This window comes from Cottoperca gobio, chromosome 1 (assembly GCF_900634415.1).
Source record: "Cottoperca gobio chromosome 1, fCotGob3.1, whole genome shotgun sequence".
Classification (NCBI taxonomy): domain Eukaryota; kingdom Metazoa; phylum Chordata; class Actinopteri; order Perciformes; family Bovichtidae; genus Cottoperca; species Cottoperca gobio.
Genome location: NC_041355.1, coordinates 11,884,976 through 11,908,990, shown reverse-complemented (window position 1 = coordinate 11,908,990; position 24,015 = coordinate 11,884,976). Strand labels below are relative to the sequence as shown.

General features: G+C 40.8%; 1 protein-coding gene across 1 annotated transcript; it reads right to left on the bottom strand.

The window, feature by feature from the left end:
- Positions 1-5,612: 5,612 nt before the first annotated feature.
- On the bottom strand, positions 5,613-23,516 carry smarca4b (SWI/SNF related BAF chromatin remodeling complex subunit ATPase 4b). The gene is given in 35 exon segments (XM_029433049.1): positions 5,613-7,510; positions 8,388-8,527; positions 8,774-8,789; positions 8,791-8,901; positions 9,324-9,425; positions 9,588-9,696; positions 10,433-10,689; positions 10,816-11,034; positions 11,147-11,224; positions 11,314-11,574; positions 12,064-12,227; positions 12,376-12,542; positions 12,628-12,674; positions 12,757-12,843; positions 13,565-13,672; positions 13,873-13,986; positions 14,105-14,347; positions 14,866-14,976; positions 15,150-15,216; positions 15,350-15,513; positions 15,724-15,871; positions 16,030-16,136; positions 16,213-16,270; positions 17,060-17,190; positions 17,678-17,725; positions 17,837-18,010; positions 18,091-18,264; positions 18,391-18,564; positions 18,649-18,775; positions 19,019-19,277; positions 19,892-19,990; positions 20,588-21,139; positions 21,718-21,850; positions 22,714-22,967; positions 23,428-23,516. Coding segments are annotated over 34 exon segments (5,001 nt in total). The 5' UTR covers positions 22,930-22,967; positions 23,428-23,516; the 3' UTR covers positions 5,613-7,474.
- Between the last annotated feature and the right edge of the window lie 499 nt (positions 23,517-24,015).

The following is a 24,015-nucleotide window of genomic DNA, read 5'->3' as shown; positions in this document are numbered from 1 at the left end:
CATTAGGTTTATATGTACCCAAAGTCATCCTCCTCAAAAGCCAACAGAACATTTGCAAAACAAACACCACCATTAGTAATTATGCAAAATATGTTTTTTTGATAGCTCTGTCATATTTTCCAAGGAAGTGGTATTCACTGGGAGAAAGTGCTCTACATTGCTTCTCATCCCTTCCCTTCTGATGATTTATGTAGCTCCCGAATGATAAATGGAGAATCCGGTTCCAAAGTATCTTATCTCAGGAAAGTGATTCAGAGTTTTCCTGCTTTTCCCACACATGTTGTTCTGCATCATGGAAACATCAGACTGTTTTACATGCAAAGTTTGGATCACGATAAAAACATCGGGGTGTTAAGATACCATAGATAGGACGAGTAGTGAAGCTTCAGTGTTGAATGGATTCGACAGTTTCGGTTTGGAAGACATGGCCACAGTAATATTTAGAAGGTGAATCAGACTGAGAAGCCGTTTCCTTGAGGGGATTCAGTGTGTGTGTGTGTGTGTGTGTGTGTGTGTGTGTGTGTGTGTGTGTGTGCGTGTAGAGAGGGGGAGGACCTAAGTCCAGCTCCTGGTAGGGAATTAGGTCTGGGAGGTATTCCTGGAATGTCAATAAAGCGGCTGAATTACATTATTCTGCTATACCCACCATCACTACATACACCCACAGAGAGGCAATCTGAAAGTGCTTTGTGTGCGCACATTACATTTCTAACTATATGTCACCTACATGATTCAGTAAAACATCGACTTCATTGAAATCCAAAGAGGACCGTAAAAAGTGAGTCATATTGAACAACTACATCAATGTAAAAACATTCCCTTGATCTGACTCATAAAAAGAGACAATAGGCTTTTTCACTGCAGACATTTTCATTCGTCACAGTAGGAAAAGCACAGGTGTTACTAAAAACATTAACAATGGCTCTGTTCTATTCAAGTGTCCCAGTAAATATAATTCAGCTATTTCATCATTTGCACCTATGCTTTTCATACTGTGACATGTCAAAATATCTTCTGTGAGAAAAGACTGTTGTGTTATCTCTAACCAACTTTAACCACCAAGTTTAAAACATGTACGTTGTTTTGTTTTTTCCCCTAAATAATCGACAATTTGGAGAAGCAGGATTTCATCTGACAGCTGCAATATGGATTTTACAATATTGTTCATGAATACTATTCTTTGAAAGTTATTTGGAAAATACTGCATCAAGGCAAAATATGCACAAATGCAAATAAGTAATTCATTAAGCACAGTTAGCAAAAATCCATACTAATCTTATCCTTAGGCTAATCTTTTGCACATGAAAAGTGCTAGATGATGTGGGACAACTTATATTTGTGAAACACCCTTTCTGTCCTAACAAACCAGTAGCTTTAGGAACTACAGTGACGTAACGCAACAAATGTAGGAAAACTTATTTCTACTCTAACTATGATCTTTTACCTAAACCTAACCTAAGCATACTCTGACCCTTTCATAACATTTGAATATGCACCTCCCCGCCTACTGGTGGGTGCAGTTTGTCCCTTCTGAAGCATTACAGTGGTAGTGAAAATAACAGCCATTAAATGGTCTGATAACATTACAATCTCAATATCTTATATCTTTATACCAAACAGGGAACAAGACCCAGTGAGAAAGACACAGACTTCATACTGAACTATACGTTATCTAATACTGACTGTGTGCACATTACATGTCTGTGTTCTGCCCTTCACTGTATGTGAAAGTCATGTCCAGTGTCTCAGGGCCAACAGATTTTGATTATTCTACACGCACACACACTTTTTACAGGAGCATGAGTGTTTTTATGTCTGTGCTGTGTCTTTTTCACACATTCATGCAGGCACTTTCACGTTGACGTCTAAACATTTGTATTTCAAAGTCTGTGCATCATTGTGTAATAAAACTTAAAAAGCATATAAACTCATCAGCTAAACCAGCTCTGAATACGTTTATTAGCAGTCATCTCTGCTACCTACAATTGCAGCGAAATATTAACTTAGACTTGAAGTCTGTTGATTTATTGCTGAAACACAGAGGTATAATGATCATTATGAAGCTAAAAAAGGGAACTGGAACAAGATTTTGAACACGTTTGAACTCCTTTACAGTTTGGGTCTGCAGAGTAGGGCGTTAAGACAGTTATCCACCCCATCAGTATGTTTGTATACACTCTTGTGTGGTAGATGTGAACCCCAAACTAACATCTTTTCACAACTCCTCCTGAGTAGTTTTAGTGAAACCCTGAGTCTGCTGCTGCTGCCTCTGTGTGTATGCTGCCCCCCTCAGACAGATGTTAACAGCTGGTTTTGAGTTGCTGATGGGGTCCAGGTGTTCCTAGAAATCAGGAAACCAAATCTGTACCCCCCTCTCCCTCTTTTCTGCAAGGAGCAAAAACTACGACCCCCAACACAGACCTCATTGTCAAGGTTCTGTTGTAAAACACACACATGCCAAGTTTCCTCCTCCAAACGAACACTGGACATTCAATGTTTCTCTCAGTGCCAGCCAACCTGCGTACAAAATAAACATAAACAAGGTTGTTTATATCATCTGGATAAAGAGCTTCTGTATTCATTTATTTGCATGACCTTACTGAGAAGTGAGTCGAGGTTTCATGTCGATGTTGATTTTATATTTCATGTTATGTTGGAGGCTTTGGCCTTGTTGAGATTGAGGTCAAGTTGGGCCAAAACAAAAATCTAAATATCTCGGACGTGATTTTTGCATTGTAGTGTCTAAACTTTCCTTTAGGAAATGTTGTAAGTTTAGGAAGATATTTTGTAAATACACAAGGTTTAAATAAAAAGGTTGTCCTGCTTCATGAGGCAGCAGTGTAACGACAGATTGACCCGTGTTTGTATGAGACCTCCGCCTAGTGGTCAAACAGAGGCAGTAACTCTGACAGATTTAATGATCCAAGTTGGAGCTGTTTTAAGGTTTATTAGGCCCTAAATGTAAAGCACAGTCTGCTGCGAGGCTTTTATTGTCCTTGAGTGATCAAAAAACTAATCTGATGAGGGTAAAGTGAATGTCACTGCAGCAGTGAAGTTGTTCATCACTGACGACTAAAGGCTCTAAAAACATCAAAAACATATGTCTAGCTATTAGAAATATAGCAAAAACATTAAATTCTTCTGCAGTAATACATCACATGAGGGCTGTAACCAACAGTTATTTCTTGATATTGATCGTATAAAATAGCAGAAAATAGTACTTAGTGCTATTTCCCGGAGCCAAAGAAATCTTTAAATAGCTTGGTTTGTTCAACTAACAGTATAAAGGCCCTGTCACACATATCTGTATGGCAGAAACGTATGCTGGTGTATATGAAAATTTGTCAGAGTCCAAATACGTCCAACTTTTCATCGGATCGGAAAAGTGAACATATACAGATACGCATGTCTAACCTATTGATAGCGCATCACTTCCTAATACAAAATGTATCAGACGAATACCCAACAAATGCATAACATATACAAAAATATGGCGTATACAAAATATCGGCAGTACGCTGGTATACGTTGATATAAGGTAAGGTATAAGTAGTATTCGTTAAGTGCAGGCGGTGTTACGCTGGGGTGCGTTGTTGAACGCTGATGTTTTGAGCATGTTCAAACTTACCGGACGTACCCGACGTGTGCTTCATAAGTTAGACATACGTGAATACAGAATGCGTACATGAATACCTACGTAAATACAGTACGTGAATACTTACCTACGTAAATACCTACGTAAATACCTACGTAAATACCTACGTGAATACCTACGTGAATATGGTAGAGGTACGTTAGATATAGGCTACGTCGGCTGACGGTGAACCCTACAGCCAACTTATTGATAACGAGTGGATAACCTATTCGTAACCTATGTTAAGCTTATCCCTGACGACGGAGTAACCTATTAAACGTGTTTCTACAGTACAGCTAGCGTTTTGGGAGCTTATTGGGGTTTGAATATAGTATATAGGGTCCCTGTGAGTACTTCATTCTCACTTCTTCACAGCACGTCTTGATGAATACATCAACCCAGCATCAGAGAGCATGGAGGATGCTGAGAGGCTGCGACAAGAGTACAAAGACGACTTTGTGAGGTGGTCCAAGTCGAACCATCTGCAGCTGAACACCTCCAAGAACAAGTGGTGGATTTCCGAAGGATCAGGCCACACCTGCAACCGGTGTCCATCGAGGGGGTCGACGTGGAGGTCGTCAGGTCCTACAAATATCTGGGCCTGCAGCTGGACGACAAGCTGGACTGGACGGCAAATATGAACACTCTTCATAAGAAAGGGCAGAGTGGTCTGTACTTCCTGAGAAGGCTGGGGTCCTTCAAAATCTGCAAAAAACTACTATCTATCTATCCATATATCTATCTATCTATCTATCTATCCATCCATCTATCCATCCATCCATCCATCTATCTATCTATCTATCTATCTATCTATCCATCCATCTATCCATCTATCTATCTATCTATCCATCCATCTATCCATATATCCATCCATCCATCTATCCATCCATCCATCCATCCATCTATCTATCTATCCATCTATCTATCCATCTATCTATCTATCCATCTATCCATCTATCTATCTATCCATCTATCCATCTATCTATCTACCTACCTACCTATCTATCTATCCATATATCTATCCATCTATCATCTATCCATCTATCCATATATCTACCTATCCATCTATCCATCTATCTAGCCATCTATCTATCCATATATATATATATCCATATATATCTATCTATCCATATATATATATATATATATATATATATATATATATATATATATATATATATATATATATATATATATATATATATATATATATATATATATCCATCTATCTATCTATCTATCTATCCATATATCCATCTATCTATCCATCTATCTATCCATCTATCTATCCATATATCTATCCATATATCTATCCATCTATCTATCCACCTACCTACCTACCTATCCATCCATCCATCCATCCATCCATCCATCTATCTATTCTAGCCGTTCTCCAGCATCAGCATGACGTGAACCAGGTGGCACTTTTCCAGCTCAGTTATCCAGACGCTCGGATACGTTTTAAATAGGTAAGTGATACGCTATCAATAGGTTGGACATGCGTATAATAATTTTGTATGTATACGTCAGCTACAACACCGCTGTGGAAAAGTTGGACGTATTTGGACTCTGACAAATTTTGAGCTACTTTTCATATACACCGGCATGTTTCTGCCATACGGAACTGTGTGACAGGGCCGTATGTCTGGCGTGTTCGACGTATCGTCTGCGTCCTTCAAACGATCACAACTTACCCTCAATTTATATCAACGTATTGCCGATATTTCGTATGCGCCGGCATACGTTTCTGTCATACGGATATGTGTGACAGGGCCTTAAAACTCAAAGATATTCAGTTCATCATCATATAAGACGAACAAAAGCAGCAAATTAGCATATTTTGGAAGCTGGAATCAACAAATGTTTGGCATTTCTGCTTAAGAAAAGTGAGTCAAACCATTTATCAAAACAGTTGCCAATTAATTTTCTGTCGACAATCAAATACTTATTTCAGCACTACATCACACAAACGACAACATTCACTTTTACTGTGATTTATTGTTTTGGGTTCCAGCGATGATGACCACAACACAACACAGATAGATCTTAATAATTTAGTGGAGAAAACGTTGATGCTTTAGTTGTATGTTGTTCACTCTAGTTACATAATGAAAAAGGTACAGAACTGAACTTGCAGGCTGTACACACGTGCATTGACATTATACTCTAAAAAATACTCTATACAACATATCCAACACCGTACAGCCATGAGGCGTTCACAAGCAGAGAGGAGCTACTGTCCCTCTGGTCCTGTCTTGAAAAAAAAAAAAAAATGAATAGAGACAAAGTACATCAAACAGTTCTGAAATCCTAAACAACAACTGAGAAGCAATTAAAGTTACAGTACTCATTGATGAATTACGACCTCATGATTCTTTAAGCCTACAATCAACAGTTATAAGTGCTTATATTGGAAGTGTAACAGGTATGTAGCAGCAGCAAGGTTGTTTTTAATCTGTACTTTATATACAGTGACCTGGACCCAACTCCATTACACCTCAGTCAAATAATAACTGTGGTGAGTTGCTAAAGAGCTTCTGGGAAGTCTGGAAACACCCTGCACCCACAGCAGGCTGGATTTCCAACTCAAACAGTGAGCACCCATCACAAATATGTGATGTGCACACACCTCGTTAATCACAGTGGCTCCAAAGTGGCTGAATGTTGTAACAACACATCGCCACAGCGAAGCGGAGGCAAAACATCAGGTTTGTATAGCCAGAAGCAAGGTAAGGTAAGGTAAGGTAAGGTAAGGTAAGGTAAGGTAAGGTAAGGTAAGGTAAGGTGAGGTAAGGTAGTAGCTGGGTGAAAACATTTTCTGTTTACATTCAAGGTTGTTTACTTCACTTTACTGGTTTCTGCCAGTTCTCCTCAGGTTAGCTAAGGACTGATTTATGATCACAATTTGTCCAAAAAAAGACATGAAAAGAAATAAGTTTAACTAACTGAACCTTTGTTCCTCTTAAAGACTGCTTGAGTTGTAATAGCAACACTTTAAGTTCCCCTATAAGCATTTATAAGCAATATATAAACATTTAGTAAGTGGTTTATAGCAAATACACTTTAATGTACTTGTCAGCAGATATAAGCATTTAATAATGTATTTGTCAGCAGCTATAACTCCTCCTGTGTTCACCCCATGGGTCACCCATAAGTGGAGGCTGGTTTATAAACAGATACTTAATGACAATAAAGTAAAACACAGTTGTAAAAATATAAAATATGTCTTCATAGGAGAATTTAAATGACTGTACATTAATAAACACTTAGTCCTTACAGTTGCGTACAACTACATTATAGTATGTTATCAACCATTGATTAAATGTTCATATACTGCTTGTGAAAGCTAAATAGGTCGTCTTTAAGGAAAGTGTTGTAATTTTTGCAGTATAGTTTCTAAGTCGATGTGACTCCCAGAACTGTTTTACAGTAACGTCTGTACACTGACAACATTCTCATTAAAAGTGATCAAAAACTCTCCTTAAATTACACACAAAGATAAAAAGACACCTCTGTTGCAAGACTCTTTCAGACTGAGCCTCAGCAGAGAAACAGATGAAGTTCAATGCCGCAATGTGCATAGTCCAATTATTTTGTGTATTTTATGATATTGTATATGTGCTGTTTCCATGTGATGTCGATATGACTATTAAAACAATACCAATATGTATCTGTTCCTGTAATGACGGCTTTGCAAACCTCTTTTCTATTTCAGTCCTGTGACATTTGACTGAGGGTGGATGGAGTTGACGGAGGCATGTTGTATTTACTGTAAATGCAACGCTTGAGTTGGTGCATTATCCTCTTTGTGCCCCCTTCTCTCCCACATTACAGTACAGTTCAGGACTCCTCGTCAGTGGCACTGGGGGAACGCTCCTGGAGAGATAAAAGAGAAAACTGCTACTAAACGTCTAGAGTATTTTGTAATTTTTTATATTTCTTTAATATTCTGTATTTGTTTAAAGAAAAATACACCTGATAAGACTTTAATAAACTGATGACATATGAGATGTGTGGTCATGACTTGTGTTGCAAGAGTTCATGAGAAAATTATGGAAATGTAAAAACATCAACATGGTGAGTACACACCTCATGACCAACTCTTCACCAAGTTTAACTCACTTTCAACAGGGTTGTTGTTTTTTTACGGTATGTCGCAAATCAAAAACATTTACCTCCTTGTCAAATATAATAAAGGACAAGGAGGGAAATTAGACTGTAATTTTAATACATTCTGCAGGTTGTTACAAATAAACAGTTTGAATGTTGTGTTTCCTACCTCTTCTGAACTCTGTTGTTAATCTGTTTCAAACTATAAAAGTAAGTAAAGTATTATGCTAGTTTAAGATACGTATATGCACGCCAAAAATGATGTAACATTTTGTCAGCCGAATCCAATTGATTTGTCAACCTTTGTTTCATTATAACACATTTGTTGTTCCAAATATTGGACTCCTTTCTTTACAGGGATTGTATAAAGTTAATAAAGGCAGTGAGTTGCATGTTTGGTCTGTGGCATTTGCCAGCAATACTCCTTGGCTTCTTGCTACATCACAGAATATTTTGCTTTCAGTAGAGTTCCGAGTAGAAACAAAGCTTTAGAGGTATACTGGACAAAACTATGACAGCAGTACCCAGGTTGTAAAAAAGTAAGTAAGTTTCCTTTAAAACTCAAACTGGTTCTCGTAAAGACAGACAGACACAGACACACACACACACACACACACACACACACACAAACACAGTGAGATACCTCTTCCTGCTCATCCTCTGAGTCGTCATCACTAACAACAGGTTTGGCTCTGTTGCGTCCTGTTCGTCTGCTGCGTCCCTTCCCATGATCTCCACCTTTATCCTTCCTTCCCAGACGGATCTTCATTTTCACTGAGCGAGCTGGAGAAAAACATACACACACAGACGTAACATGTTTATATTATAAATAAGAGTAATTTAAAGTGTGAAAAATAAACTTAGGTGTCGTCTCAAGTGAAAGTCAGTGAGAAAAGAACATCAGAACACATTTTTACCACTGACAAAATAAAACACAAAGGAATTTAAAGATAACTTGCATATACAAACAACAACAATCTAAAACTCAGAAACAGTCCTCTGCTGCTCTCTTCACACTGGCATGCTTACATTCAGACTCTGATCCCTTCCTCCAGATCCTCTTCCTCACTCTCCTCTCCCTCACTTTCCTCCTCCTTCTCGATCTTTTGCCTCAGACTGGTAAACACTGACTGGAGGACAATGGAGTCTTCATATATCTGCTCACATGAGAAAAACGTCACAGGAAAACAACTTCATTACCAACATCATGTACATACAGGTAACACAACGCTTCAGTAACCACGATTCATGTACGATTAGTAAGTTTTAAAAAAAATTAGACTAATTATGGTGCACCAACCCTCCAAGTTTCCTAAATATATGGCGAGTAGTGGCTGAGATATTCAAATAAGACAACAATACATTCTGTCTATCTAACTAAATATTCTGCTCTAATCCATGTTTGTTGGCGTTTTTTCAAAAACAACATTTTCACTGCAGTCAAAAAACAGTATGCTGTCCCGCTTGTCGTACACAAAGGGAATGAAAGTTGATAGATTGACAGACATTGAAAACTTCATTCTAAAAGCTAGAGAGTAGAGTAGAGTGCATCCATGAGTGAGGACTGTGTAAGTCTCACCAGTGATCCCTCCAGGTTGAAGGTCTGAGCGTTTTGGAAGAGCAGCATGACGTCTCTCTCCAGGTCACCCAGACTGCGGTAGCGATGACCTCGAATCTTCTCCTACAGCAAAGACACAATGTTTACATCACTGAGTATATAAGAGAAAGCAACATGTGATGTTTCTCTGTCAACCTATACATGTTCTTGTTTTTGTTGTGTGGGCTATACTTTGCTGCTGCAGTGACCAACTTACCCCAAAATAATATTTTTTTCTGATCTAACCTTGATCTTCCTGAAGTCCACAGGCTTGCGGATCAGTTCGTAGTACTCTGGCAGCTCTTTTCGAGACGGCAGCTGGATGAACACCTCGCTCAGCTGACGCCCACTGGCGCTGCTGGAAAAGATATCATCAGGATGAGACAAAACATTTTCATCAGCATCTGAAAGTTACTGAATTCATCGTATCAAAGTTTCACTTGTTCATTTATTCTATTTAAACACTACGCGTGAGCGATGACTGATAGCTTTCATAATCACTCTTATCTTTGAATAGAAATGTTAACTAAAGCTTTAGAGTTCAGATCCGCTACTGTTTGCTGGTTTACTAGTTATATTATAGATTTTTGTAAAACAATAAATAAAACCCTATAGGCCTACATTAGTTTCTCCGTAAACGACAACATCTTTAACCCAGTTAATAAAAAATAGTAAGAGTTAAAGATCTTTGAGTCGTAGTATGCATTTAAATCCTTTAATCTGTCAATCCTACCAGCAGCATATTTTCTACTGTATCTTGTTGGTTTGAATAATTTCATTCAAAGTTAATGTGAAATTTGATACGGTGTATTATTTTACTTACACACTTAGTGCTGATTAGAGTAGCATGACATTGCAAAGTTGCAGTGTTCAGTGACAAATGAATAACTTAAATATGCAAATATAGTGCTCTTTATTTCACTCACCAGTGTGTGTACTGGTATAAGCAGTCGATGTGTTTGATGCCATGTGTGTGACATGTAATGGTTTAACTTATATACTTGATAATATAATTAAAATGTCTGATTAAGTGATAAATGTGTCAAACACTGTCACACAAGTGAGGGGTCAGTAAAAAACATGTGAGCTACCTGTCTTTATACTTGATGACAGCGTCCACGATCTTCCTCATCTTCTTTGTGAGGGCAGGGGTGTTGGGGGAGAGTTTATCAGCAGGTGGTCTTCCCCTCTTCCTCTGCCTCTTCCCGTCTTCATCTTTGTCCCCTCGTCCCCCCAGGGAAGAGGAGGGACCAGGGAGATCCAGGTCGCGGTCTCGCCTCCTTTTGCGCGTCGTCTTTTTGTGACGTACCTCCTCCTCCACTTCATCCAGTGTGCCCTCCTCTATCGCCTGCACAGGAAACATAGACTGAGAGATTAAAATAAAGATATTGAAATCACAAAAGAAGAATCAACCCAGAAAGTAAAGCAGTTTTATTTTCTATTTAAATTTGACATCTGTTTCTCAGCTAATTACCTTGAGCCACTGCTTCTCCGTCAGTGAATCGCTGTAGTCCACATCTTTCCGATGTCGAGAACCTCGGCCAAACATTTTCTCGTCCTCTTCCTCGCAGGTCAGACGTTCAACCTCAGCGTCGTCTTTCATGATCCAAGTGGGCAGCTCGTCCTCCTCCATCAGACGAGGTTTTCGCCGTGGGTTACGGGCATCCTCACGACGCCGGTCAAGGTCCATACGCTGAGGAAGGGAGGAAGAAAAAAAGGGCAACAAAGATGTATACTCAAATTTTGGTTGAGATAGGGCTGTAGGTGAAGACTTGAGTGACTTTGAGTATCTTTAACACACTAACCATAAACTGGTCGAACTCCTCCTCACTCCTGGCGATCATCTGGTTGACAGTCTCGTCATCTGGCACCTCATCCTCCTCCTGAACACAGCAGGAAGATGTTGGCAAGCAGAGCATAAGGCAAGCTCATTCTTTAAAATGGGGTGTTTCAGGTGCACGCACGCACACACATTAATGCGTAGACACACTTCCGGCCCCCAGACCTCGTCCTGCTCTTCATGTTCCAGGATGGCCTGCAGGAAGGCCTTGCGCTCGTGGCTGGAAGACTTCTGGTCAAACATGCCAGCCTGAATGACCTTTTGATCCACGTTCAGTTTGTACTTGGCAGCAGCCAGGATTTTCTCTTCAACGCTGTTTATTGTGCAAAGACGCAGCACACGCACCTCATTCTTCTGACCAATACGGTGGGCTCTGTCCTGAGCCTGCAGATCCTGGAGAGGGACAAAGAGAGTTAGTGTAGTTTCAAATGTTCCCATTGTTTATAGGCCAGTAGGCAGAAGTAAACAAGTCGCAATTACTGAGCTGGCACCTCATTTGTAAACCCACATATAACTGCTTAACATATTTTACTTTTACAAATCACCGATAAATCCTGATGATGATCTTTCTCAGCGACAAAGGACCGACAATCTGCCTTCAAGGGGCCGATGGTGAACCACCATCCCACATATCTCCTGCTAGCAGGGTACTCTCCTACCAGGCTGAAATTCCACTTTTACAGTACCATACGTTTTTTAAACAATGTATTTCTTAAAATACAATGTAAGAAATCATGGAGCTTGGTGATTTAAATCATAAGATAGAAAAGGTTAAATTTGCTACCTCACACAGCACTATAGCAGTAACAGTGTTAACGCAGGATTCCTTCATACATTGTATAACATAGGTCTTCAAAAGTGCAAGTCAAAAGTGCATCAAACCTGATGTGGGTTCCAGTCAGAGTCAAAAATAATCACAGTGTCTGCAGACTGCAAGTTGAGGCCGAGGCCTCCAGCTCTTGTGCTCAGGAGGAAGATAAAGTACTCTGACCCTGGTTCATTGAATGTCTTCAGTAACATTCCTCTATCGTCAGCTTTTGTAGAGCCTGAGATATAGGGAAGATAGAAAATAAAGGAAATAAAGGCTTTGCTTAGTTTTTTCAAAGCAAGAAAGACAGAATGTTAAGCAACTAAGTGATATGAAAATAAAATACAGTGAAAATAAAGGACAAATTCAGAAGTAAACTGTCTCACCATCCAGACGCAGATACTTAAAGCTGCGATAGGCAAAGTAGTCCTCCATGATGGTCATGAGTGAGGTCATCTGACAGAAGAGCAGCACTTTGTGGTTAGTGGCGTTCAGCTTTGGCAGGATTCGATCCAACACCTCAAACTTTCCTGATGCCCGATACAGGTCAAGACTGACGTAAAGGTAGGTGGATTGGGTTAAAAGGGTGACAGTTTGTACGTGTGTGATCTTGACCTTTTAATGTAATTAGCACTTACCCCTGGACTATCCCACCAGAGAAGCCTAAATGTTCAGAGAAAGATTCCTGCAAAAGCAATCAAAAATGTATTCTGTAAGTCAGTCACACGGGAGACAAGATATTCTTGTATCACACTCCTCAATAGTACCTCAATTTGCTGGAACATGTAAGGGTGGTTACAGATCTTCCTCAGCTGCATGATGGTGTTCATCAGCGTCTTAGTGCCTCCTTTACCCTGGTAAACACAACAAGACAAAACGTAAAGCTTGCCATCACAGTTTTATTCTTTCCTTCAGCATTGATTCATAAAGGCTCTTCCAAGCACAATCATCAATTCTCTTTCTAGGTTTTAATAAAAGCAATAGGTATGTAAATGTGAGAGTCAACGAACTAACCCTGAGAGTTAAGATAAAACTCCAGCATCAACTTATCCTTAAAGTTCTTTACTAATGTCAAATAAGCAATTCAAGTATTTTCTGACAGTGAAAGCCAAACATCCACTCTGGTACAAATCCCAGTGTTCCCTATAATCTTTAATAAATCTCCAAGTGTTTCAGAGTTCTTACACCTTTTCCAAAGTCAAATTCAAGCATCTTCAATGTGCATTTTCAAGCTTTTCCAGCACCTTACAGCTGTGTAAATTACATATTTATATCCAGTACATAGAGTCTATACAGTAAACTCATTCTCGAGTCAATTGTTGTTTGTGACAGTATTCTACAGAAGGCTGGCAAATTAAAAGGAAAACACAACAAAGTTTCATGTTTCAAAATGTGTCCCGTTTGTAAGTAGACCAGCATCCTCTATTACCTGGCTGAGCCAAAATAAAACAATAACTTCTACATGATGTATGATAATCAAATAAATCACTAGTGCCACATATTATCTGGGCTTATTATAAAAAACAAATATGCCCTAAACAAGTTCCCACAGAGTTAAAGTGTTTATGTCCTCACCTTCTTGTCCTTTTCTGATCCATCCGTGAGTAGGACCCCCTTGGCCTGCATGTGCCTGTACAGCACCCTCTGAAGAGACGACATGTCACACTTGATCACGTACTCCACCTGACGGAGAGGAGAGACAGGTGGAATCAATGAAATAAGTAGACATAAATGTAGGTTTATCACATATTCTACTATAAAAAATACTAGTGAACACAAGAGGATTTGTTCCCCATCATTAGGGCAATCATCTGGACTAATATATGCGTGTATGTTTGTCTGTGTTCATGTTAAGTTTGTGTGCTCAAATAGGTGAAACATGCCTTCTCTGGTAGCTGTGCCTCCACTTCCTTCTTTAATCTGCGTAACAGGAAGGGGCGAAGTACTTTGTGGAGACGACGGATAATCAAGATGGTCTCCTCTTCATTAAGGTCAACCTGGAGAGTAAAAGAAGCAACAATTATTTGGAGAGAAAGACAGTGTACCCCCTGCTTGTTGTCATCTCTCAAACACTCAAAAACCAGGAATGTGATTGTGGCTACAACTTCTCTCCACCTTCTCTCCAGTCATGGCGAAAGGGGCATTGAACCACTGCTCGAAGGTGATGCAGCTCTTGAAGATGGTGGGCAGGAGGAAGTTTAGCAACGCCCAGAGCTCAGGTAGTTTGTTCTGCAGAGGCGTTCCTGTCAGCAGGACTCGCCGTGGGGCCAGATAGTGTGTGTTCAGGACCTGGGTCAGTTTACAGTGGTGGTTCTTCATACGGTGGCCCTCGTCCACAATCATGTACTTCCAACGAATCTGGTGGGGTTGATGTAAAAGGAGAGAAGAGAGGAGTACATTTGGATAAAGCGGCTACTATACTGTCTCACTGCATCCAAAGCAACCAAAAACAGAAAGTGCTCATAAGGAAGATTGTCCAGCGTGTCTTCCTGACCCACGCTGGCTCAGTCCCAAGCCAAAGCCTTGAGCCACCACATGGGGAAATGTTTGCCTGAACTACAACACCCACCTTTGAGCAGTCAGGAAGCCTATATGACTACATGAGTGCATGGTAGTCACAGAGGACAGAGGGAGACAGGCGGTGTCAGTGTGGCAGCACCTAGGAGAAATCACTGAGACGCAGCACAAGGGGTGGTCAGATTGGCCAGGATTACATACTTTTAGACTTTGGGGATTTAGGAATTGGAAGACGGCAAACAAAAACACATGGAAACCTCAAGCAAAATCAAATGATTAACAAAAAGCAATTACACGTTGACTGCCTGTGTGTTTGTGTGTGTCCTTCTGCTTGTGTTTGTTTGTACATCCCATCTCACCTTGGCCAGTATTTGTTTATCCTTGATGATGTACTCATAAGTGGTGAGTAAAACATTAAACTTGCCGCTGCGCAGTTGGGGGACGAATGCTCTTCTGGCAGAAGGAGACCCCTGCAAGCAAAAACATGTACAATTACAAATATACAATAAAAAAAATTATGCAAAAAACATCATCTCCTTCAATACATCTCATCTCATCATATTTTACAATAAAAGCAAAAAAAGCTACAATCCAATAAATAATTGCATTTGTAGAAACACACGTTCTGAGTGCAAAACCTCACCTTGTAAGACACTTTCACGATTGTCGGAGCCCACTTGTCAAACTCATACACCCAGTTAGAAAGAGTTCTGTCAATGAGAGACAGCACTGTTGTCAACTATTTATTCTGAATAATACAAAATCCGTTTTTCTGTATTTTCCTGATGAATAAGAACAAAACAAACAAAAATATATTTTTGCAAATAAAGAGGTTATGCTAACGAGAGGGGAACAATGATGAGGTAGGGACCGTTGAGCCGTTTGAGCTCCATGAGGTACGTGATCAGGGCGATAGCTTGGATGGTTTTCCCCAGGCCCATCTCATCCGCCAGGATCCCATTCAGGTTATTGTTGTAAAGAGAAACCAGCCACTCCAAACCTTTAACCTGACAGACAAGAAAGGGACAGTCAAGCAAAGCATTTACCTCCTTTTTCATGGCATGTAGGGGTGGGCGACATATGGAATACAATCGATGTGTTGTGGTTTGTTCTACGTCTGCGGCATAACCTAAAAACATGTTATTTATAAGTCATATTGCCCGGCCCTTTGGCAAGGTAGAGAATATCATGTAATTGTTCTGATTGTGCTTGTTCACCTGATACTGTTTGAGTTGTCCATTTACTAACAAACTGGACTGTTTGTCCACCCTCTCTGTGACAGCGTGAGCCACAGAATAATAAGACTGGAGGCCTCGGGCGAACACTGCACCGCTATATTCGTCATCCACATCCTGTTTAGCATTTCTGCAGATGACACACATTACAGTTTTATTCAATCATGGCATGAAGTTATTTGTTCTTTTTTTGTAAATAGCTCGTTATGACCACATGCATTTTCGTTTGAACATAAATGGTAGAAAAATGTATTCAAGTGTAGTACTCCATGTCCTGTATGTACTCACTCGATGATGTGTTGGACGTCCACCTCGGACACGTCTTCGCTATCGGGGTGTGATATCTTCTTCTTTTCCACCATCTGATTAGCCGGCGGCTGAGGCTCCTCTTCCTCCTGCGATGACAGCTTGTCAGTAATTGGAGCAGTGAATATGAAACTGGCTTCAAACATGTCTTTTAAAACAACTCACCTCCTCCTCTTCCTCCTCCTCGCTGTCTTCACTGTCTGAGCGAGGAGCCATTTCATAACTGGACAAAATACATGCATGCTCAAATTAAACTAACTAAACAGTCAACTGAACATTTCCACCGTACGAGTCATCCTCATGCACGTGTTTCTTAATCACACACACACAAAAGCGTTAAAGCAAATTTAATTTAAAAAGCTGGTTTAAGGAGACAAGACTAGAATCCTGTCGCCATGCTTTAAAAAGTGTAACGTAAAAATGGGGCTTAAAAACTGGATTTAAAAGTCTATGACAGCTTCTGGAAGCCAAACGCAACCCTGGTGCTTTCGCAAAGGAGATACGTCGCCATTACAGGAGACCAAATGAAACAACCATTACTTTGTCTAAAATTACAGACATCCCTAGGTTTGAAAATAGTTAGAAACATTTTGAATAATATAAGTGCACAACGCAAAAGCAAAATGTATAACATAGTGTGTTAAGCAATGTAATGTTAAGCACACTAACATGCAGTTAGCATGTTTTTGTTGATAAACATACTTACTTAAATTACTTGGCTGCAAGACAAATTTCCCCTCTAGGAAAGTTAAAGTTTAAATCATACAGTTAGAAAATGTTAAGCAATGTAATGTTTAGCATGCGAACGTGCCTACAGTTAGGATCTTAACCATGTTACGTAGCATTGTCTAAATCAAAACTAAGGTTCAAGCGAGTTGATGGTGCCACATGAAGAGTCACCACAGATTTAAAATGTGTCCTCTTCGGGCAATGAGTTTCTTAGCAATTCAGCCAAAATGTATTATTTCAATCAACAACGCACCTACAGCCACAGACACACACACGTTCTCACCCAGGGTTCATCTCCAGCCAGGTCTCCAGCTGTCCCGCTTTCGGAGCGTCCACTCCTGTCAGGATGTGCCCGCTGTCCACATGGATGACCTTCACAGGCAGGTCGCTCATCTGACTCGTCTCATCCAGAGGCTGCAGGGTAGAGGGCAAGTTATCTTTTGGACTGGGCTAGTTGTTTACATGGTGGCTAATCGACATGAGACAAAGTGGTAATAAGTGATAACAGTGCTGCTGCTGTATAATATTATTTCTACACTTGCACACATTTTATTCTCCTTGAGGTTTTGTTTGACCGTTTATCATAGTGTTTGCCATTACAGTTGTTGTCACCTGTGAGACGTTATTTACGTAATTATGTCCTGAATATGCACACATGGTTGCGGTGGACGATCATTTTGAGATATGTATGTATAATACAGGGATGTTTGTTAGTGCCTGATGAAAATCTAGTTGATCAAAATGTTGCGCGGTAATAGTGAACAAAAAATCATTTTGGGAGCAAAGGGCAGTGTGCAGATTCTACTTTTCGTCAGTGACTTTAAATATCTGCTTTAGCTTAATCTTCCTTACTGGAATAGATATACAGTAATCTTGCCACGCCATAACAGCTGCTGCTCACCTCTCCATCTGGACCCATGGCAGGTGTCTGACCCTCAGCACTCTCCAACTGCAAGACAAGAAGAAGTTGACTGATCACAACAGAGATCACACACAACTCATTCATGCAAAGTCATTAATCATCACAAACAAAGATCACTGGCGCTGGTGTTTTGCATACCTTCTTCTTTTTCTTCTTCTTCTTCTTCTTCTCCTTGAGGGCCTGCTCAGCTTTGTGAGCTCTGACCAGGTCGGTGAGGTTTGCCACATACTCGTCAGTTTGCTGCAACAGGTAGGCCAGACGCTTATCCTTCTTCTGGTCAATCAGTTTACGATAGCCCTCCTCATCCTCGGCCTGGGAGGACGGACACATACACAGTGTGTGTATGAGGGTGTGCGTACTGGTAATTGTGTAATGTTCATGCTTGTTCTTACCATGAGCCTCCTCATCCTCTCTTTCTCAATACGCTCATTCTCTTTCTTCTGCTCCCGCTCAGTGTTGGCATGGTAGGTGGCCACAGCTTTGGTCAGTTTCTGCATTTTGCCTGTCATGGAGCGGTGGTACTCTTTGAAGTCTTTGGCGTGCTGCAGGATGCTGTTGAGGTACTCCTAAGAACGGAGTGCAAGTATGAGATGAAGGACAGAGAAGATAAAACACAGGAGAAGAGAGGAGTCATCAAAAACACCACGTTTAATCTTATCAAAGGAAACATCCTGACTGCATTTGACCTCTACCTGATGTTTCTGCCTGCGTTTGCGCTCTTGCTCAATCTTCTGCTGTTTCTCCAGTTTCTCTGTGATGCGCGCCTCTCGCAGAGACTGACGCTTGCTTCGCTTGTAGGCCTTAGCATCGAGGGCCGTCTCTAGAGCGGTGTCCCGGCGCATGCACACCACCACCTCTTGACGCAACTGTGGATAGTCGCGCACACAGACAAATATACAAACATGGACTCATCATATGCACCACCACCACCACTAAAAACCATACCTTACCTGTCTCTGGAAGTTAAGCAGTCGGAGGGCTTTGAGCTCTATAGTAGCTTTTGTACGTAAATCTCCAGCCAGAGAGCCCGGCAGGTTCTCCAGTTCAGCAATACGATGAGTGATACGAGCCTGTAGCCTAAAGGGAGTATTCAGTTGCATTGTATTGTGAATTATTTATTCTTTATGTTTTTTGTACTTTTGAGTCCGAATACCTCTGGTAGACAGTGTACAAGAAAAAGCTTGCGGTATGTGATTATGTACCACTTTTTGAAAGTATTAAAGACAGAAAATAAAGCAAGAAAACTTGCCAGGAATGTATTGCCATTTTACCACTTTCCAAAAGTAAATGAGATGAGGGAAACTGAATCCTCTGTCGTACCTGAACTCCCTTTCCTGCAATATCTCCACTGGGTCGAGGCCGCAGGGTTTCTGAATGGGGGTAATGCGGTTCTGCTTGGCATGGTATGGCATCATGGGAGTAGGCTGTGCTGGCTGGCCGGGAGACTGAGTCTGTGGAGGCATTACAGGAGAGGCAGCGGGGGGAACTGAAGGAGGGGCAGGAGAGGGCCGACCAGTGGGCTGAGGGGGAATAAGCTTCTGGGGTGCGTTGAAGGGGGCTGCTGCATTCACCATGGGGCCTAGAGAGAAGTGAAGGAAATGAAGAAATGTCAACATTCAGTGTATAGAAAATGTATTATTTTAATAGAAAAACTGTACAAAGTGTTAAGTGCTTCCCCTGTAATTTGGTTTTTGGTAGGGTTTGAGCAACATTTAGACCACGGAAATGTAAAATATTCTGCTGCACAGGAAGTTATGCATTTATGTTTAAAGACATTATGATTACAAGGAAACTCCACAGGACACCTGTAAGAAAACAACAGTAGTTTGCTTAGAATAAATATTAGGATAAATACTGGAAGGTAGCATAAATGTATGAAAAAGCAGACAATGAGTGACTTTATCATTACAGTATAAGAGGCCAGGATCTACAATGTGAACATAATAGAGCCATAAACTCTAACCAAGAAAATCTTAGATTATGACTTTAATAAAAGGACAACAATGGCCTCATATATTGGCATATGAACACACTGTTCCTATCCTAATTTATCAATGTTCTTACCTGGATTAGGGGTAATAACTGGAATTTATATGGACATACCAGCTCGCACTCAGACCCCTTACTCTAATATCAGAGCTACTCACACGATGTTCAACAGGTGTCACACAGTCTTACAGCAGCACCACATACCTTCAGGCCAGGACTTGGGAGGTCCATTTGGGTTTTGTATCTGCGTCACAGTTGGAGTACCCGATGGGCCTGGAGGAAGCATGTTGGGACCCATCATTCCTAAAGAAACAAATATGTACAGATTGTCTGATGGCTCATTTATAACACAAAATATAATTATTATTTTTTTGAGAAGAACATTTTGTGAATATTTGTAGCTAACTACAGTATGAAGATAATATAATGCACCTCATGCAGCAACATTGTCTTAAATCTCTTTTATGTTTTCCTCTTAATTTTCTGTTAAGAGAAAAAAAGTAAACTCCAGATTAACCAAACATTCTTCACCATCTAAATCTGGTGTGTTGAATGATGAATCCCACTTGACCATACATTGGAGGCATATGGCCAATTGTTTATTAGCATAGGTTGCGCCCCCTTAACACTATATAAAGGTCGCACATACCCAACAATTGGAGAATTGCTACCAACAAAAAGGCTGTAATAAAATAGGAAAACATTGGTGAATCCCAGAAATCAATGGGTACTAACAAAATAAGAACAAATCGTCGATATTTACAAAAATAAGAAGAACATTTTTCATATATTGTTTCCTGCATAAGGCCCAATGTTACATACAGGTACACATGTGTCTTTTATCAATTACCCATCAAAGGATTTAGCTTAGTATTGCAAACATTACCCATGCATGCTCACCATGAACTCGACTGTAGCCTGATCCTATTAGACCAGGTCCTGGTACTGGTCCTGCTGGGCCCCCTATTGGCCCGCCTCCAGCTCCAGGAGCCAGGCTGGACATGGGCTGCTGTTGCATCCCAGGCATTGGCCTCTTCCCTTGGACAGCCATCTGGAGGTGATCTGGCAGAGGCTGCCCCCGGGTCAGCATCTTATAAGCCATGATCTGGGCTCTGAGTTGGTGAAGCTGGTTCTGGTTGAAGGGAGTCGGGCCACCAGGACCTCCCGGGCATGGAGGGCCTCCAGATTCAAGGCCAGAACCATGGATGGAGACACTGGGGCCCATGCTGGGTCCAGGACTGGGGCCTGGGCCGGTGCTACCTGGAGGGCCGGGCCAGTTATTGGGACCCAGAGTGTGTTGATCTCCAATGGGGCCATCTAAAGGTGCAGAGGCAGAGCCGGGACCACCAGAGGAGGAGGAGGAAGAGGAAGATGGCATGAGAGGTCCAGAGGGGGGGCCGTTTGAAGGGACAGGGCTGGAGTGGTCAGAGCCCCCTAATGGAGAGTGGTAACCTGGAAGCACAGACAGGAGACAGACAGACAGTAATGAGGAGTGTTGGCTGGATACAGTAGAGAATCACTCACCTGAGGTCTCAAAAGGAAATATGTTGGGAAGTATTTGTCTGATCAAGAAATATTTATTTATTCAACATGAGTGGTTTCAATCTTTTCATTTAACTATTTACTATTAACAAACCATTGCTTTAACAAAAGCCTGCAGTGTAGCCAGACATATAATTAGTTATTCCTCAACATTATTGAAATTCTGCCGGTCATTTCATAATGTTTTCAACTCTGATTCAGTTTCGTTTCATTCCCTACCTTATAGCAGACTGCATGTAGAGGCCACGCTACAAAGCTGCTACCTGACTGTTAACAGTGCCTTTGTTACACTGAGCCACAATTTCAGTATTTTGATATAAAAAGAAATGCGTTTGAGAACAATGACTCATGGGTTATTTAATGTCTTGCGACAACATTGACACTCCCTATGAGCCAGCTCAGCACAGTTTCTTAAAAGAACACCACTTGTCTTACACAATGCTGGAAAGAATGAAATTGCTTAAGATAAGTCTACGTAGCGTCGCTACCTTGTGAGTGTTGGTCTAGAGGACTGGGTGGGGGGCCCATGCCACTGTGCCCGCCCTGTCTCATAGACAGTCCCTTCATCTGAGTGAAGCGGCTCTCCTCACTCATGCTCTTCTCATGCATGCTCTCCAAGGGCTGTGGAAGAAATCAAACAGGGTTCAAATGAAACTATCATGGAAAGTATTAGTTAGTTTCAGCTGTAAACATAATATAGTTCTGCTAGGGGAAAAGCACATTAAAATAAATAATAAAACAGAAATGATATCATATGAAATGTAAAGACTTGTAAGATGATGTGACTGCATTGTTTTGTATTTATTTAGAAAGCTCTTAATGGCAACTTGCCATCATGTATCACTTCCTTATACATTTGTTATATTTCATTATTTAACTCGTTCAAGTGATGTTAATGCTTGAAGCCTTGTGTGCAAACACTACATTTGGGCAAACTGCTTTTAGTTTTCGTACTGCACACCTTCAAATTAAAACAAGGATTACAAACTACTCCGCTCTTGAATGGAGTAGCAATTCAATATGGAATTGGCTTTTAACTGCGTTTTGTTGTTTGCTTTCAAGTTAAAGAAATGTTGTGTGTGTATTAATTTTTTTTTTTAATTGTACTCTCGACATCATTGAAAATGAGGCCAGATATTACAGACTAAAAGTAATACTTTTTTTTCAAATATGGTATTAGTGTTACAATGCACCCATTGTGATAAAGTGGAGCCATAATGTAAATGTAAAGTGAAGCAGTCACATATATAATATGCAAATCTGCCTTGTAAGTTCACAGTTTTTTAAGTTTTATATTAACATCCATATAGCTGCCTCGTTTACAGTCTGCAGGTCATGTGCATGTGATGTTTAAACTCCTCAATGTGCACAAATAATGCTACATTTGTAGGATATTGGTGACACTCTACATCTGTTTCTAAAGGTCCAGAATTAACAGTGGTGGTGTGTCTCAACGGGACATTGGATGTTTTGTACGTCCTTACTTTGTGCAGAGGGTGCATGCTGTCCTGGCCGTATCCAGAGGGCCCTGGCTGCGAGTGCCCAGAGGAGGGAGGGCCAGGGCTGGGGCCCATCATACTGTGAGAGGAGCCTGGGGAGGGCCCGCGGCTGGGGCCTAGCATAGCCCCAGGAGAGGGACCTGGGCCAGGGGAAGGACCTGGCCGAGGGGTGCCTCCCATTGGGGGATCTGGCGTCGACATCGCCCTGGACCTCCTGCTCCTGGGTGAGCAGCAGAGACCTGAGAGAGAGAAGGTGAGAAGGAGTGTGACAGAGAAGAGGACATGATCTTTGCAAAACTCTAAATTATAGCAATGCAATATGGAAAAAGTTAGTTAACTAAATTAGCATTCAGTAATTAGAGAAAACTATTGGAAATATTTGAAAAGTGAGACTGCATATCCGCCCTCAACTATGCTTTTCTGATAAATGAAGTTGGTGCACGATATTTGGGTGAATTTGATTCAACGCCTATCATATCTCTGTTCTCTTGCTGCGCTGCACCAAATCACCCGTTGCGCGCGTATGCATTTGCAGCTGCAGGGTCTACCACTGCACTTGAACTGAACGCGGGGAAATACAGTAAATTATGCACATGAGTGCATGCTACTGAGATCATCCTCACTCAGAACATGAAAGGGTGTCTCGTTAAATAAAATAAAAAAAGGGAATGGCGGATTGTGCTTATGCGACTGACGTACCCGCATTAACAGGACAGGCGGTCCCAGGTGAATTTCTGCACTCCCGAGTTGATGTTTTGTGGGGATAGAAGAAGACGCAGCAGTTGACGCAATTAGTCTACTCACCCTCTCAGTAATAGCCTTCACGCGTTGATTTGTTTCACCGACGCGGCTCGAGCGCCCCCTCCACCGCTTCTATGACCGAATGTCTAGTCACAGCTGTCCGGCAGTGCGCATGCGTGCGCAGCTACAGCAAGGCTCCATTCAGTCTGTACTGTAGACTTATACAGTGTGTAAATCAATGTCATATACAGGTATACTATACAGGTAATGTTAGTTTTAACAAACACCTTAAAGAATATAAGGACACAAGTCAACTTATGCTTAATCAAGCATATCAAGTGTCTTTTTCATTAATTAGTGTGTATATAACTCATGATGAATTGAAGGTTAGAAATCAAGTAATGGTAATTATTGTAATTCATGACAAAGTAAGACAATATTTAGTTTTCCTGAGGAAATAAAATCATCAAATATATGTTAACAAAAATGATTAAAAAAAACAACCATCCAACAACATGTTTAAGAAATGCTACAGTTAACTGTAAA